Source organism: Melopsittacus undulatus, chromosome 6 (genome assembly GCF_012275295.1).
Source record: "Melopsittacus undulatus isolate bMelUnd1 chromosome 6, bMelUnd1.mat.Z, whole genome shotgun sequence".
Classification (NCBI taxonomy): domain Eukaryota; kingdom Metazoa; phylum Chordata; class Aves; order Psittaciformes; family Psittaculidae; genus Melopsittacus; species Melopsittacus undulatus.
In genome coordinates this window covers 42,066,991-42,085,465 of record NC_047532.1, presented here as the reverse complement: position 1 = coordinate 42,085,465, position 18,475 = coordinate 42,066,991, and the positions used below count along the sequence as shown (strand labels likewise).

At 38.0% G+C, this 18,475-nt stretch overlaps 1 protein-coding gene across 5 annotated transcripts in view; it reads right to left on the bottom strand.

The window, feature by feature from the left end:
- Positions 1 to 8,834: 8,834 nt before the first annotated feature.
- The window catches only part of ECT2 (epithelial cell transforming 2), a 35,934-nt gene continuing 26,293 nt past the window's right edge, over positions 8,835 to 18,475 (bottom strand). For all 5 annotated transcript variants that reach the window (XM_031047061.2, XM_031047062.2, XM_005146901.3 and 2 more), the window contains 5 exons: positions 18,265 to 18,403; positions 16,283 to 16,437; positions 14,200 to 14,307; positions 12,801 to 12,947; positions 8,835 to 10,116 (listed from right to left, as the gene is read on the bottom strand). In XM_031047061.2, coding sequence (XP_030902921.1) covers positions 10,027 to 10,116; positions 12,801 to 12,947; positions 14,200 to 14,307; positions 16,283 to 16,437; positions 18,265 to 18,403 — 639 coding nt within the window. In that variant the 3' untranslated portion in view covers positions 8,835 to 10,026. The remainder of the gene's footprint in view (positions 10,117 to 12,800; positions 12,948 to 14,199; positions 14,308 to 16,282; positions 16,438 to 18,264; positions 18,404 to 18,475) is intronic.

Here is an 18,475-nt window from a genome sequence, read left to right as displayed (position 1 = left end):
CTCTCCAACCCAAACCATTCTGTGATTCTATGAATATATTACATTTTGGCTGCACAATGGGAAAGAAGGGCAGGGTGAATTTCTGATGCTTGCTGTGTACAATATAGTTCCTAAAGCATGAGATTCACTAGGATCACCCACAAAATTAAAATACATAATAATAATTAACTTGGCTTTTGAAGATATGGCAGGCTGCATTACAAGGATTCTATGGCCTCTTAGCTGGTGATTTCTATAGTGGGATGACTTATAACACTATTCCTCTTATTCTGGAAATATTATTACAAGTTGGATTTCATTCTTCATCCCCTTTTTTTATTAAGAGCACATTAAAAATAGTCTGGCCCATGGTTGTGGTGGCTCTTTTGCTCCTGTACACAAGGACACATGAGACCACTCCCCAAGAGTTCCACTTTCAGGTCACTTCGCTTTCAAAGACTTGTTTCCAGATGAATGATGGGGGTTTGTTTCCCTGCATCTCAGATTTTTTTGTTACAAAAATGATTTATCTGTTGACAGCTAGGTTCACTGGCCCCAGGCAACTGATGCCAATTGAAACCACTCAATGAAAAGCACAGAACACTATGACAATTTCAAGAAAGGTGGGTGAGGGAAAAGAAGAATACTGCCTTGTAATTCTGCTTGCTGCTGAAATACTTGCTTCGTTTTAAATGCCAGAATTTCTGTACTAAGTCCTGGAAGGGACAATGAGCACACAAAGAGTCAGCTCCTTCAGGTGTTGATATATGTTTGCTGTTCAGTTACAACACTAATTACGACTCAGGAAAGGTAGACCAGGGAGTGGTTGGTCTTAAAAAGCATTTTTCATTTTCACTATTTGTGAAGTCTCTCCAGTCAAAGGCACATGGTAAAAACACCTGACAAATACAAGATTGTGATTCAGTGATGGAGAATGGGTCCATAGCTAAAGTATCAAATTAAACACATCACCAGAGGAAGATGATGAGATACACTTGTGATATCCAGTGGTAAGGATTAAATCAGTAGCCTGCTGTTGCTAATCTCATTCTGTAGTCAATGAGAGGGATAGTACACAGAAAATGATTGGGAGCACCTGACTCATGCTCCTGCCTCTGCAAGTATCTCTGTCTACCTTTGTTTCACACCAAAGGTGAAGGAGAACAGTTACATCAAGTTTTCCTTCAAATTTGACTATACAGATTGCAAACTCCTAAGAACAAGGACTGTCTTACAGTCCATTCTAGATGCCTTCTTAGGAATTAGCATATTAATAATTCTTAAGAAAACACTACTTAATAAGGAGTCTCATATTAAGAAATCTATAATCATGAGTTTATTAACACAGAAGACATGTGGGATATTAAGCACCACAGTATTCCCGAAATGAAGTCCATAGCTAAAATTAGAATAATCTATATATGTGTACACTGTATTCTACCTGCAACCCAGCTGAGAAGTCATACAAATGTAAACAATTGCTTATTCAATGGCTAGATGTGGTCACACATCTTTAATCTCAAAAACCAGAACAGCAGGTGCCAGTTTTACATTTTTCCATTTGAGCTACAATCATTTTCACAAGAGCCAATTTCACACTGGGCTCGTTCTTGTTGTAATTCATCACAAGAAGACATGAGGTCTAAGACACCTTAGCAAGGCATAGCTCATGAATAATACAGTGCATTACTTCGACCTTTTCAGTTTGCTTTGTAGTGTGATTGGCCAGCCATTCCTGTCCTCTGTTGACCACCCCATTAACCTGGGAGGAGAAGGTGGGACAGGCAGACAATTAACCAGAAGCATCCTAAAAAGGTTAACACTGGAATGCACAACCCTGGCTTTCTTGAGCTTTAATGTGTAATAAGATTCTGCAATCTCTTTATTCTTTCAAATTACACAGGGAAAAAAAAATAAATCACACAAAATGAACTTTGTTTTCATTTTAGATTATAGTCATGTCGCTCCTATGAGATGTCACACTTGAATGATTTTAGTTTATGCATAAATAAACTGAGAAGAATGTTTATTTTTACCCCTCTCAATATGGAGAATATTAAATTGGAGTGGTGAACTTTTCTTTTGAAGCTGGTCATTCTTGAGCAAAAGAAGACGGGTGAAAGTAGAGGCAAAAAAGCTTCATAAGGCAGTCATCTTTAAAAAGGTCACACTTGCTACACTAACTACATGAGCTGAGTCATTCCAGACATTTCCTAGTGAAGAGAGAGGAAATGGGGGAAGTTTTCATCCTGTGGGCTGTCAGCTGCAGAAAGCTTTATCTCCATATTCACCAAGAATACCAGGGCAAGAAGCTCTCACATGTCTCAGGCACACACAGAAAATGAGTCACAGTAGGTTTTGGTGGAGGTTCAGAAGTGCCTGTATGTTTCCATACATCTTCATAAAATATTCTAGATTTTTTTTTGAAAGATGACACTGTCATGAATGACACAAAGTTATATCAGCAGTTATCAGAAAATGTTTCCTGAGGCCTTGTAGTCAAAAGACCCAACTTCTTTTGCTTGTGAAGATTTTCTAAACATTATTCTGGTGTTTCAGTTACAGTGACATTGGATATAGCTTTGTTTTCAGATGTGCCATATCCTTGTCTTTGTACGAATATGTTACTCTGAGTTGTGATCAATAGCAATGATATTAAATACTTTAGATGGGAAAAGTGGGGGAAAAAGAAAAGGACCTTTCTGCTACCCATTAGAACACCAAATTTTACATTTATTAGAAGTATTGACCCCAGTATCGCAGAGTCTTCTTTATTATATCCAAGTAATAATATAATCTCTATTTTGCTTAAGGTGATATTCAGACAGGAAGAATTACTAAAAAAGAAAAGATAAAGCTTTAAATTACAAAAATGACTTCATGGTTTCGCTCTGTAATACATTTTAAGTCCAGAAGGGACCATTAAGATCACCTGTATGCCAAGCATTTTTACACTGCTTTTTGATATATGGGATCCCAAGTAACACACCATTTCTTTTGACCCTTGCTCTTGAGCATTATCTCTGATTGATTTTTACAAACTATGCATTGAAATATTCACACGCTTAGAGGCATGCTCACAAATTGAAATTGGTTAGAAAAGCATAATTTCAGAGGAGCAGTCATACTTTTTAGCACAAAAGTTTTGCTGTGGTTTTGTAACAATTTCAGTGAAATCAGCATAAAGAAAAGTTAATCAGGCTGTAATATCTTTTTATGTTGATTTGAAAAAAATCTGTAGCAATTTTAATGAGCTCTTATTCTTGATTTAAAGTTTGGAATTGAACTGAATATTTCTGAGCATTTAGTGACAAAAGTTACAGCAGTTACACCATTTACCAGCTGTCCATAACTCTAGCCCATTAATGTCCCATTAAGCACTAGAGGGATGCCATCATCATCATGAGAACTTCAACCTCAACAGCTTGTTTCTATGGATCACTATCACAAATTAAAATATGTAATGAATTAGGAGAGCAATATTCCTGTCAAGAACCAGATTAAATTCTGGGTATGTTGAATAGAAGAGGCAAATGAAGAGAAAGAAAAAGAGAGACAATCCATTCATGTTTCTGTTCTATTGTCTAGGTGACCTAGGGAGTGCCTATGGCACAGAATGAATCGTTCCCTCCAGAGATAAAGGACTAAAGAACTTTTTGTTCTTTGCGTTCACTAAGTGAGGGCTGAGGCAATTTGTAAGAGAATGAGAGTGCCAGGAAACACACAGAGTTCTGCTGCTGACGTGGTTTAACCCCAGCTGGCAACTAAGGCCTGCACAGCTGCTCACTCGCTTCTCCCCGTTGGGACAGGGGGGAGACACAGAGGAGTGGGTGACAAAACTTGTGGGCTGAAGACGGTTTAATAGGTAAAGCAAAAGCCATGCACAAGCAAAGCAAACCAAGGAATTCATTCATTGCTTCCCATGAGCAGGCAGGTGTTCAGTCATTCCCACAAAAGCAAGGCTCCGTCACACCCAGTGGTTACTTTGGAAGACAAACAACATCACGCCAAACATCCCCACTGCCACCTTCCTCCTTCTTCCCTAGCTTTACATGCTGAGCATGACATCATATGGTATGGAATATACCTTGGGTCAGCTGTCCCAGCTATATTCCCTCCAAACTCCTTGTGCATCCCCAGCCTGGTCTTTGGTAAAGGGGTGTGAGGAGCAGAAAATACTTTGACTCTGTAAGCACTGCTCAGCAGGAATTAAAACATCCCTGAATGATCAGCACTGCTTCAGCACAAATCCAAAGCATTGCTACCAGGTACCAGAAAATTAACCAGCACAGCTGCCTTGAATAGTTTCTCCCCAGTTCCTCCCTTATAAGCAGCACAGCAGTAACTTTATTTTTTAAATATATTTATCCACCACTGTTGGTAACTGTGCCCTGAGAATTTTTGTTTTCCAGAGGGATAAGACCATCAGCTGTTACATATCAACAAACAAGCAGAGAGAAAGCTTTCTTTTTTCTTAAAATACTGTCACTTCTTGTGGAGGTAAAAGCAGGAGGTGCATAAAACCAGATTCTGCCATTTAATTAGTAATCAGCAATGATCTGTCAGTCAGAGTTACTGTAAGTCATGAACTGTTAAGTCAAAGCAAAAATGGCAAGTAATTAGACTGTATCCATTAGAGCTTCACTAGCACTCACTCATACATATAGGGTTTCAATCCGAGGAAGAAATGGAAGTGTGAAACTCCTTATTATATTCAGCTTTTTAATTAGCAATCAGTGCTGATTTGTCAGCCATACCAACCCTAATGCACAAGCCATTAAAACACAGAAAAAAAGGTACATTTTCAAAATAGTTTATGCTTATTTTTACATTCCCTCCAGGCCAAAACATTGGAGAAAATACTGAAATATCATCTTTGCCATCACAGAGCAGCAGAAAGCATGCAGAAGCTAGCAATCCAACAAAGCCAAAGAATTACTGTTTGGGTAAAGACCGAAGTTGAGTTTGTGAGAGAGTGTGTCTACACACCATCTAACAAATAAATATTACCATTTTAATTGTACATGAAACAAAATCTCTAAGAGCTTAGGTAATACGATTTATATACCAGTCAATTCCATTTTAAAGAATCCATTAATAAATTGATAGCGTTCTTACCAGACTGCTGCATTTCCTTGATCTTTGTCTGATGAAGGAGATTGAACAAAAGGGCAAAAAAGTCATCTTTTACTTGATCTTTCCAGATACCTGAGCTAGCGAAGCAGAATGCAGCCTACTTCTGGTCTTCAGTAGGCACAAGATCCCCCCCCCCCAAACAGGAAGAACTCTGCAGTACTCCCGGTAAGCTGAGCAGCAAAGCTGGGCTTTCCAGCCTTAAGGCCAATGGCCACATCTTCCTCAGTCCTCAAAGACACTGACGTGCTAGAGGTAGAGGGGGAACAAGGACTACAGATGTTCTCTTTTTACCCATATTAATATAAATATCAGAACTTTGATTGTTTAATTTCACCAGTAACCAACACCAGGCTTCACTATGCAAGGTAAAAAATCACTCATCTCCTTGTAAGTACATTTTTTTCACTATTTCATACATATATATATTTGTAGGTATAACAGCTTACTTCAATAGTTAAAGGGTAGCTATACTTACAGTGCCAGTACATGGATCAGCTGATAAAGACACCAAAACAGCTTAAACTAATTACAATTTGTAGGTAGAGTGGTAATTGCACTTCTAACTGCCTAAATTAGGCATACAAATGCATGGTTGCATTTGTTAAAGGCTGACAGAATACTTTGTGCCAGCTGAAAATTCAGCCCTGAATAGTGGTAACGTTCTTATCTAAAAATGACTTTTGTTTGCCTAACATCTGACAGTGTAACATCTATTTCACTACATGTTTAATTAGTTTGTTTTCATGGTGTTCTCCCTTCCATTTTAGCTTTCATTACTGACAGGAGAGAGCAGGTTTCTGGCTCTGCACTTAAAACTGGTCCCAAAGCAAAGAACATGGCACCAATTCGCCCTTGCAATGTCAGCTGTACAGAGCACTAAGCCAGCATTTTAAGCTCCCCACAGCTTTTGTGTTTTTAAAGTATCTTCTAGCTAGCCCCTGTTTTGTTTCTGATGGCTAGCTTTCAGGCGTTGTAAACATCCATCTCACTGTGGAGTTTTCAGTTCCTATTTTTGAAACAGCAACTATTTTTTCTGCAAAATACAGGTCAAGCCATCCTGTTGAATCTACAACCGATTCACAGTCAGGTGCTCTCCAGCAGCCATAATCTCTCCACCTTTTCTTTTCAAACAAATACTTTTAAAAGGTTAATCATTTTAGACCATAAATGCTCTAATAGCTTGCTGTGAGTATATGTTTATAAATTCTAGGTGTAGGTTTGTGAATGGCAGCACCGCTCAAGCCCAGACTGAGCTACGTAAGGAAGTTCACATGATTCAGATATCAACAAAAGAGTTCAGCTCCAACCTGTGTTTCAGACTTCCTACGGTCTCTTGGCCAGCTGCCGGCTTCTTTAACATCTCAGTGGGATTCTTCCATTATTTTTAAGCAAGCAAGCAAACTATTGCTTCCTCGTGTATCACCCTGCCTCAGCACAAGCTTCAATCTACGTATCCCCTGCAAACTACCATACAATGGCTATACAAGCTCCTTACACACTCTTTAAACTTCTGAGCACTGTTAACATATTTCAACTAATAAAAAAAGATAGGTTGGTACCACAATACATAATTTTCTCCAGACGTTGAAGGGCATATTTAAACTACATCACAATGTACTTACAACACAAATTCCTACTCACGGGAATTTTCTTCTTGGCACATTACTACCCAGAACCACAAGATATGTATGGCTAACAAGAGAAGCGGGCAAGCACACTGCTAGAAAACTGCATTCTCCTTGAAAGCTTGGATCAGAACAGTGAGACATCCCCACCTAACATCCATCTTCCTTTAGGAAGACGCTTCTCTGATTTTCAACTTTTAGAAGCACCAGTTTAAGACAATGGTTAAGAGTAAGGATTTTTGTGGCAAAGAATGCAAGCTCATTGAGCTATTTGATTTTGTGCAGCCTACGAGAAGGTTGTCTTTTAAACAATTATTATTTTTCAACCTGCTCTTTGGAGAGTTCCAGTCTTTCTGAATTAAAACAACCCTTTTGTATGCCAAATGTGTGCTGGCTCACTCTTCAGCATGAATGAGAGCTAAGTTAGAAAGAAGAAATGTCCCTTTTATCCCAAAGTTTGTTCCTTAAAGCATTGCAGGATCATAGAATGGTTTGGGTTGAAAGGGGCCTTAAAACTCATCTAGTTCCAGTCCATGGAACAGGAACACCTTTCCACTAGACCAGGTTGCTCAAACCCCCATCAAACCTGACCTTGAACACTTCCAGGAATGGGGCAGCCACAGCTTCTCTGGGCAACCTGTGCCAGTGCCTCACCACCCTCACAGTGAAGAACTTCCTTATATCTTATTAAATCTCCCCTCTTTCAGTTTAATGACATTCCTCCTTGTACTATCACCACATGCCCTTGTAAGAAGGCCCTCTCCAGCTTTTTTAAAGGCCTCCTGGTACTGGAAAACTGTTATAAGGTTTCCCTGGAATATTCTCTTCTCCCGGCTGTACAAGGACAGCTTTCTCAGCCTGTCTCCATAGGCTTGCAACATTGCCATGCAAGACAACTGCCTTATTGAATGGGTCAGATGATTCCTAGTATTTTCTCCAGTATCCAAAAGACTTGTTACTAGCTCTAGCTAATTAAATTAAGAACTGCCATTAAGTTATCAGATCAGCACATCAGTGTAATTACTACCCATTAGCTTGTTATTTTTAACCCCAAATCCGTTTTCCCTTCTATCTCACCAAAAAACCTGTCAATATCTACAAAGTAGTTAAGGGCTTCGGTACAATCTAACACCACATAGTGCTGGTGCATCATCCAGTTTGGGACAAAGCATACCTTCAGTGAACTACTGCTACAGAACATTGCCTTAGAGCATTATCAAAGAGCAGTAAACAAAGTAATGACTATATAATCCATTTTATATCATCTCATTTAATTACCAGAGGGCAGAGCTAATATTATTCTTAGTCCTAGGATGATTTTTTTTTTAAATTATGTATTTTTTAATAAAAATAGGGGCCTTATGGTGAAATTTAACATTACAAGATAATAATGCGTCCAGAATGCAGGAGAGTTGAAGCCACACTGGAGGCAGGCAGAGTCTTCCTTTCTTTTCCTTCAAATGTTATCAAGACTGAGCAAAACTACTTCCTCCATTAAAAAGTTACGTGCACCAAACAACAGCTGTCTGAACAACCATTTTCTGTTCATTTAGCAGAGCTGTACAACACTGGTAATGCCGAGACTAGGCAATACAGTAAGCAGTAGAAGTTCAACTGGGTTTGAGTGCAGGTAATGTGTGTAGAAGCTAAATACAAATACTTTGGAAATCCAAGAAAGCAGAGGTAGAATGATAGGCTGATATTATTATAAGTTTGCATGGAGGTTACCAGGTTGGAGATGCCCATCCAAAAAATAACCATGAGAACCCCAAAACAGTTGTTGATTTTTTTTATCAGTATTTATTGAACAGTTTATTTCCTAGAGCCACTTTATTGTGTGTCAGTGGGTACTTAGGGCAGATGTCTCTTTTGAATGGATGAGAGCACAAAAGCCCCTGGACACAGCTATCCAGGAGAAGACGGGAAAATAGTGAATATATTAAAAAACAAAAAAAAAAAAAAAGGTTGATTCTGGCAGCTTCAGGCCTACCACACTGTATACTTCATTCATAATAGTTACATAGGTAATCAGAGTACATTTGTAGGCTGGAGCCCAACACAACACTTTATGTAAAAAGACAAAGTAGACTCTCCTAAAAGCCTGCTTAGCAAAGCCATAAGCAGTATTATTTTAAAGTTTATTTACATTGCTTGAATTGGCAAAAAGAGATATAAAAATCAGTTAAGTCTGACACATCCAGAAGCATCACTAGTTACATACAGACATAAGACACGGCTGGTTAAAAAGGAACCTTAAGTTGAGAATTCCAAATACAGAGTGACAGCTAAACAATTAATGAAATGCAGAAATATACATATTTAGATAGTTCCTGAGATAGCATTGCACCATACTAAGTGTTCAGAGATGAAAGAAGTAAACATGTGGTTTTGAAGGAAGACACAAATATATAAGAAAGCCACATAAAAAGCCTTTGAGAACTACACCAAACATTTGACACACCAAAATAAAGCCCTCAGGTTATGATGTCATACCACTATTCCCATGCATTAAATAATGATTTATTGACCAAGTATGTGGAAGATACAGGACCTGGGGGATTTAACAGCCATACTAAAAGGGAGTAAAATTATTTTCCTCAAACTTCCACTCCAAAGAAATTCAGAAGAATTCAACTGATAATTTTTGGTGGTGAAAGCTAGATCATAGCCTTTAAAACTTACTGTTCAAATAAATGCATGTAACATACCAGTGTGTTACAGTGAGACTGCAGAAGACCATAAACACAAACTCAATTCTATTTCTTTACAAACAATTGCAGTTATAAAATATCTGGAACAAGCAGCTGTACAACAGGTTAACTGTCATACTTTACAGGTCAGGTACTTCATAATGCACTTCCATTTAAGAAATTAACAATTCAAACATTAGAGTGCTCTGCCAATTGACAAAGTTAGGCAAGCATAAAAGCCATTCAAACGAGCCATAAGTTATCTGAAAATCATCTCCATTTCAAAATCTGAAAAATTAGTTTATTGCCTAGAAAGGACAATTTCCATAGAAGGAAACACTTTTATTATGTTCACGAGAAAATAAATTTCTGCAAGGGAATACTGGGTCTTAAATGAAGACCAAGTTACTTATTCCACTGATTAGCTGATCCGCTTCAATACAACTAAAAAGCCCTGGTGATTAGTGTTATCTAACATTTTGCTAATCATTGCTAAGTGCTAATGACTAAGGTACCATTAATGTCAGTAACAGGTCATTTGAACAGCCAAGCTGCGAGTCAGTCACTACAATACAGCACTGTATTAGAAAACAGCTTCATATCAAGTGGGTTGTTGATCGACTTAATGTATGGCTCCTTTTTTCAAAGATCGAGGGAAGGCTGACCAAAGAAGGAGAAGGAATACCCTGTTGGGAGAAAAAAAAGTAAAAAATATAGTTATTTGATCATTTATTAACCTGTATCAACAGTGCAGTAATCATTTATCTGATACATAGTATAAGGAATGTAACAGTACAGAAGATAGTTAAGATTGGCAGCTTTTGAAATTAATGATTCAGCATTTCTAGATTTCAAACAGAGAAGTTAAACAGCACCAAACAAGTAGAATAAATCTACTGTTTTTAAATTGCAAAGGAAAGGTTTTTTTTTGTTACTGGCCTTGAGAGATTCACAAAGCAAAAACACTCTTTTGAGGAGTGTTAGCGTACATCTTGCATCACACATTTTGCAATGGTAATCTCCTTCCAAATTTAAGGCAAGAGATATAAGAATCGTGGAGCTCTCTTCAGAGCCTATAACTTTCTGTATTCTTCCCAACTTTGAGCCCCAGATTAGACACTGAATACATGTTTTCTTCGCTACAGAAGGCAATAGAAATAACAACAATTTGTAAAAGCTTGCTGAAAAATTAAAGGATTTGTGAAAGAATTAACTTTGTACCCAGAAACAGAACTAGACCACACATGAGTGTTGATTCCAACCCCATGCACTAGAAAAGTTAAAGAAAAACCCAGCACCGTTTACTTCATGGATTCTAGGGTTTTATACAGTTGTACTATGCTGTCTCAGTTTAGAGGAACAAAGATTTTTTGCTCACTTCATGCAAGATGGACATTAACAGTCAGGATTAGATGTACAGAATTTTTCAGCACCACACTGGTTATCATCTCCAGCATCACCACAAGTGGTAGTAATAATAACAGGGATAGGACATGATTTGTATAAGACATGACCACTTAAGCTTTCCAAGTTGGAAGAGGGTTTTTCTTCTACAGCATTTGAAAGATGAATATTTGGAGAGCCAGGACACAGCACAGGTCGAGGCCTGGAATTTTGGGAGCTCCATTCAACAGAATTGGAGCGATGAACATTAACAGCACTTTTGACAGATCCATTAAGGCTGCACATGGAAGTTGAACAACCAATCTACAATTAGGAAGGGGTTCAAGAGTTAGTCCAAACAAGAAAAAACTCCAGGTTCCTAAGCTTTATCAATAATTTTACTCTATAGTTTTTCTACACCAGAAAATCCCCACACAAGCACAGACCAGGATTTTATTTAAATAAACCAATGTCTGAATTACAGCTTTGATTCAGACAGATTTCCTGCAGCTTTAGTTTCCTACTCAAGGACTGCACTGGTATCCAAACTTGAGCAGCTAGAACCCGAACATCCCTTTTGCCTATAACCTTACGATTCAACCAAAAAGGCTTCATACATGTTTCAGTGGTGTGTGGGACTGATAAAAAAAAAGAAAAAAAAATATAAAAAAAATTTTAAAGTATGAACAAAAAAACCCCAAACCACACACGACATCACACACAGCATATGATCTGCTGCCAAGCTGCATCTTACTACCTCAGAGGTCTGAGAACTCTGGGAAAAATTTTAAATGGGAAAATAGTTTTTATTACTCTAAATTCCTATTGCTTTGCTGACAAAAGTATTTTTGTAAGAGATAGACACACACACACACACAGAGGCATGCATGACCTGTATTTTCATGAGAAATAAGATACAGTGCTATATCAAAATGAAGACAGAATATTAGAATTTGAAAGCAATTGCCAGAGCAATCCTAACTGAAGCAAGGAACTCTGTTTACAGAGAACTGGGTCATAGCCACACTGGTATTTGCTCTAAAGCAAGGGAGTCCACTGTGATTACTTCCTCCCTCATTATTTCATATTTTCTCATGCCTATCTCATGTGGGAGAGCCCAGCAATTTCTTTCTGTCGTACAATTTAATGGCTACTCAAACATACTGAATTATCTCTATATTAAGGTACTGACATATCAGGCAGTAGTAGAAAGATGCACAGGAGATCCTCTTGGTGGCCTTCTCTCCTACAAACCACAGACTTTAAAGCAGATGTTTACTCAGCATACAGACCTACTCAAACACTATGATAAGAGCAAAGATGATGAAAAAATTCCTCCAAATCTAGTCTGCTTTACTAGACTGTCCTAAAATATTGAGTCCGACTTACTGTAGAAGAAACCTGCAATATGTAGCCAGCACAGCAGAAGAGTTGCAGTATGTAGAACAAAACATTATTTCACCAAGTTTTCTTAAATGTGTCTAAGGAAATAATTCACTTGCCCTTCTAAAAACTCTCAGGCTGCAGCATCAATATTGCTCTACACTTCCTTCCCTGTTTTTTTCACAGGATGTCTATCATCTAAATATTTTGATTGATACTTTCACTGTACTATTCAGAAGTGTACATCACATTTTGTATATTGTCCAAAAACTAAAAGCATGAACCAACATAAGTGTGTAAGAGGTTTCCCACTAAGAAGAGGATACATATCTCTGGCAAAAGAAATTAGTTTGATTTTATTTTCCAAACTTCATTGTACAAAGTGACTCTCAGTTTCTAGTACATACAGCAGATTTTTCTGCATTTTCAGACAGTAAATATTCTCATTAAGCAACTCAGAAAATAACTTGTCTATGAATACAGTTAAATACAAAATTTTCCACTGTGGATCTTCAAATTGTTAATTTAAGATCAGCACCAAGCATTAAAATAACTGTGATCTTTAAAAAGCTACTTATTTGGTCTGCACAGCCAAATCACTTACCGCTAGTGACGATGTACTAGTCAGTCGGCTGCCTATATAACTCTCATTAGCTGAACTGGGACTTCTTCCTTCTGTTGCACTGTGTGACATTAAAGCCCTTCGAAGAGCTCTCTTTGGTGTTTTTGAGAAAGAAAATGCTCTTGTAACCTGAGGATTTTGACAAACAGTTATACACTGACAAAAATCAAGTTGCAATAACTACTACAATATAGGCTACTGTTCAAATTCTGAACATCTGTAGGACATGTGTCAAATGTTAATAGGACCGTATCAAAACTAGTTAAACACACCCTGCCTCCCATAGGGTGATCTGACTTTTAAGGCTCCCCATCACCACTGCTTTTCTCACTGTCCATATATGAAGACAACAAAGGGTGGGGGAGGGGGATGCAGAGGACAGAGATCCATCAAGAAGTCAAAATGAGATCCAGTCAACTATGCTTCCCCACATTCCCTGGGTTCTGCAAAGTCAGACCCCCTTCTTTTACACTGCTCTCAATTTAGTCTTCAGCAGCTTCCATGCTACAGAAGCCTCTACAGTTTTCTCTAAGAAACAGTCTCATCAGCTTGAACATACTAAGGCTGCCCCAAGGCTGCTGAGAACAGGGAACATATTCCTCCTTGCTGCACCCCTTCTCACATGACAGGCCTCTGCAGACTCAAACCCAGTGTGCAGATAACATGACAAAGCAGACCAGGAGCCTTCTTCCTGCCTCCCAGCCAGACCCTCTTAGAGGAACAGGACACAGTTCCTCAGTACGTTAGTTGAGAGCAGCTAAGCCATACCCGAAGACAAAGCGTACACTGGCAGACAGCAGTGCTCAGCACTTAACTTGCTTGCTGTTTCAGAGTCTATTTTATTACCAGGACACACAGACAGACACACAGACACACAGACACACAGACACACAGACACACAGACACACAGACACACAGACACACAGACACACAGACACACAGACACACAGACACACAGACACACAGACACACAGACACACACTACACCCATCCTATTTTGGAGGTTCTTGAATTTAGATAATTTCATGCAGCTTTAAAACTCTATCCAATAGACCAAAAACAGTTACAGCTGAGAGTTAGGACATTTTTTGTAATATATTTAAAACATTAAAAAATATCAAACAAAGTTCCATAACAGACTCAAAAATTACTGCATAATACTTAAAACCCATAATACTTAAGACCATATCCAAAACTACTCAAAATCTTGAACACTTCCCACCTTCTTTCTTTAAGGAGCTTACACTTAAGAGCCTTAGTTCAGATTAAGTTTTTCTTGTCACTACTGTAAGTACTACAAAACACCTGAAACAGGAATAGTAGCACAATTCCCTGACTAAAATGGGTTTTACTGTAAAGCACTATCTTTGTAGTATCTTACCTTTTTTGATGTTTTCTTTATTGCCCTGGATGCTCTGCTTAAAGTACTGTCCATATCCTTCGTATTTACTTCAACTGAGTCAGGATCAACAGTATAAATAAGATTTTCCTATAGACAAAAACAGTCTTAAGTAATGGCCAAATACTAGCACTTGTAAAAATATCACTCCAGTTCATTAGATCACATTTAGAGGTTTTAATTACCATATTTAACTCCTAACATACAGTTAAGCACTTATTTACTTTGACGCCATTTAATTAGATTAAGTGCTGGTACAACCAGTTTAAGAAACTACTTCATCAGTAGTTTTACATTTGGTTTGTTTAATTCAGTTTCAAGTTAAGGGTTGACCAAAGTAAAGGCACCGGTTCTCAAGTATACTTAGGAAGTTTCATGGGATAAATATCTCTGTTTCAGTAACACATTCAGCAGCCTTCAAGCTCAACAGATATTTCAAAATGGCCACAAGGTTTTTTGTTTCCTCCACTCTCCCCCCCCCCCCCAATTCTTAAAGTCTAGCATGTGCAAAGCAATCTCTGGATAATTATGCATAAAACTATGGGGGGAGGAAGGAGCATATGGGTTTTGTTGTTGTTTTAGGGTTTTAGTTTGAGAAAAAACACAGTTTATACCTAAAACCCCCAAAGTTTTGGGGAAACAAACAAACAAAAAAAAAAAAAACAACCCACAAATGAAATCAGAAGGACAGAGAGCAAAGCTGTACCGCTATTCCTAGCGTCCAACAGAGGGTAGTTAAAGCCTTTACTGCCACCAAGTGGCAAAGTCAACTGTATCTCATTCTCAAATGACTAGTTCTTGAAAACCAGGGAAAAAGGGAAGATTGCTGAAATTGAAGTTCAGTCTGACATTTAAATCACGAAGAAAAAGTATTACATAGTTGGTACAAAGTAGTAGTTACAAAAATTATAACTAATGGGTTTCAGCATTGTAAGTTACAATCTGTCAGCATACGATTCTGAATGTCCTGGGACAAGGGGGAATGATAAATTTATTACACAAAGATTGAATTTCTATTAAAAAAATACAATATTTTTCCATCCTTTTCTCTTATACATAACACAAGAGATTGAAGAGAGGTGACAGATTGAAGTAAATTAACATTTCTGAGTCAGTACCTTTCCTACTAAGCACCTAAAAAGGAAGGAAAAGCACAAAGACAAGTTTCTCATGATTAAGTCCAGACTCAGTCTTAAAGATCTTTTCCAGCCTAAATAACTCTATTATTCTATGACAAACCAACCAACTTAAAACTAAGGTGCTATACTAATTACTTAACTACCCCTTCCAAAACAAGCATGCCTTTAAAAATCAGACAACCAAATATTGTACAGTAAGAGCACAATGCAGAACATAAAATATGCCTAGCTCAAACCCAAGTTGTTTCAGCTATAAGTACGCTGCACCTATTTTCAGGAAATTTAGATGACCGATATGGATACACTCACACAATTTAAACATTAGCTGCCATCTATTGCTGTAACTTGAGAGGAGCTACTCTTCAAATTAGTTTTCCAGCTGTGGAAAGCCCACACTCTGAACTAAAAATGTGAGGCTAGTGCCTTTTTATTTCATTGCTTTATTTATTTTCTTGTTTTAAGGTGGCAAGCTTCTGTCTATAGGAGGAAGATGCTTCATATCTCTCACATTATGGTACTCATGCAGATAAGGTATAAAACAAAGAATTCAACCTCACACAGTTAAAGCAAAACATACAGAATCATAATGCTGGGACCACAGATAGAAATATAGCTGTGAAACAAGTGAGCTGAAGACAATTCTGTTTAGATATACAGAACAGAGTTTAAACTATTTATAACTAATTTGTGATGGGGGAAGGGTATGACTCTTGATTTATGTAATTAGCTTCTGTAGAAGCTAACTTACAGGCTTTTTTGCTTTTTTCTTTTTACCTTTTAACCACTCCCTTGCAGGCATGTTAGCACAAATGTTTCCTGCTATATTTCACCTCAAGCATGTCCACTATTAACAAGTTCTTTTGCTTCATGTGCTTCAAGCCAGAGAGAAACGTTTCCAATCAGCAATATGGTTCCAGAGTACTTACTGCATCTGCTTTACAAATAGTATTAGCCACATGCCGACACAACATCTTCAACCAATCTTCTTTAGGAGGTTCTTCAGTTGTCATTTGGAAACTAAGTAGCTTGTTGTTGGGTTCTGTTGGTGGCCGCACAACTAAGGCAAAAGCTTTACGGCAATCTACAGTTAGTAAGAAAGAGGAGAGGCAAGGAATTAGAACAAAGAATAATCATTTTTTCTTATAATTTGGGTGGGGGGAGGGGTGGAGACAGAGGAGGAAAGGGGATGATCTTCAAAAGAGCTAAATCTCCATCTGCCAGGAGCTAGAGTTAGATAAAATATTATTTGGTCCAAGGATTTTATCTTTATTTACATGACAGCTGTTTTATCACTTGCCAGAGTTCTGCATGCACCCTCCATCAAGAGGCTGCAATCAGCCATTTATGCAACAGTTATTTATTTACCAAATAATCTGCATACTACAGTCTGCAGACTACTCTATCTTTACTGTATATAGCAATAAATATCAATTTCGTTCTCTAACTAATGAAACGTTGGCCAGATAATTTCTTTATGAACAGAGATCAAAGAAAAGAACAGTTACCCTGTTTTGTAAAGCAGGAAAAGGCAACAAAGACATTAGTACTATACATGACACATTTAAATAGTCAAGTTACAACGGTTTTACTGTTTAAACTTGACAAAGGTTGCTCACTTGGTAGCAGAAAAATAATCTATTGCTGAAACTAGGATGTACTCCCTTATAGCAGACATAGCTGAAGCACAGTAAGCACAGCTGAGAGAGAAAGGAAAAACAACCCACTACCAATTCAGAAAAGCAGCACTGGACAAGCAATCCCATAACAGGGCGTGTAAGAGAGAGTAGCTGACCTCTCCCAAGATGTGCATACTAAGATCTCCACAGATAAACTAAATGGTATGCTTACAAATGGCTCCCATCACCCAAGTCCCAAAGTAAACGTAAGTGTTGCACAGTAAGCTAAAGAAAATTCTTAAAAGAGAAACCTTAACGTACTTTTTAAAACATGCAGGCTTTCATCATGTTTACTATCTATACTCAGCTATTTCTATTTTTTATTGGGTTTCCATGTTCAGGTGCTTCATAGAACATAAAGCAGAACAAGTATACCTGCATACCACCACCTACAGTGAAATACCAAATCTATCTTTTCAGTGTATAGATTTAGGAACTGATCTGATCAGACTCCAAGTCACTATCAAGGCTAGAACAGTATAGCAGTACCTATTCTGCTGATGTAGCAATGCATTACTTCGGTGAAACCTCTATAGTCTCAGTATGGCAAAGCAGCCAGAGAAATCAAGTCATCTAAACCTTTAAGTTGCCAAGTACAGCTCCTCCTCAGCATCATTATCAACACAGTTAAATGAAGATTTAGTTTCACAGCAATAGCATTTGTGCCTGGTCAGTCTAATGCTCTGGACTGAAGTTTGGAGACTGGCTGTTTTGTAAATCCAGGGCAGTCAAGTGTACTCCTCCTCTGTTTAATTCTCACTGTCATTTGCTTGGCTTATATTAATGCCATTTAGTAGTTCAGCCAAATTCAACATCCTGCAGTGATTCTTGAAAGGCAAAATGTGCCAATGCAAGGAATTCTCAAGCTCATACAGTGCTTTAAGCAGAAGCTTGTATTGGAATCACATACCTAACATACCATACAACACTGTTTCATACCATGAGAACAAATAGCCATTGGAATAATCTCCCTAAGGATGTGGTGGGTTCCCCAACTTTGGATACTTTTAAAAATTGACCTAGACAGGGAGCTGGGCCATGTTATTATCTAGAGACTGTGCTTTTGCCAAGAAACATTGGACAAGATGATCCTCAAGATCCTTTCCAACCTGATATTCTATGATTATATGAAATATACCTTAGGATTCTATTCCATGACAGCCCAACCTTCATCCTTTATACTCTGAAAAACAGTTTTCATTAGTTATCACAGCACTTCAAAACATACTGACCTTCTGTCTCCCTGATGTCTAGGACTTTCTTGATCTGGGAGAGAGGCATGAGAACAACATGCTTAAGAGATGCAGGAGGCCTCGTGTGTCCATGGGGACTCTTGAAAGCACCAATAACTTTATGCCGTTTCCTTGCAATCTGTGGTTAAATAGAAGACAAAAAGGTAAAAGAGGGTTTATTGCCATTGATTTGTCTTTCCTATTCTTTGAC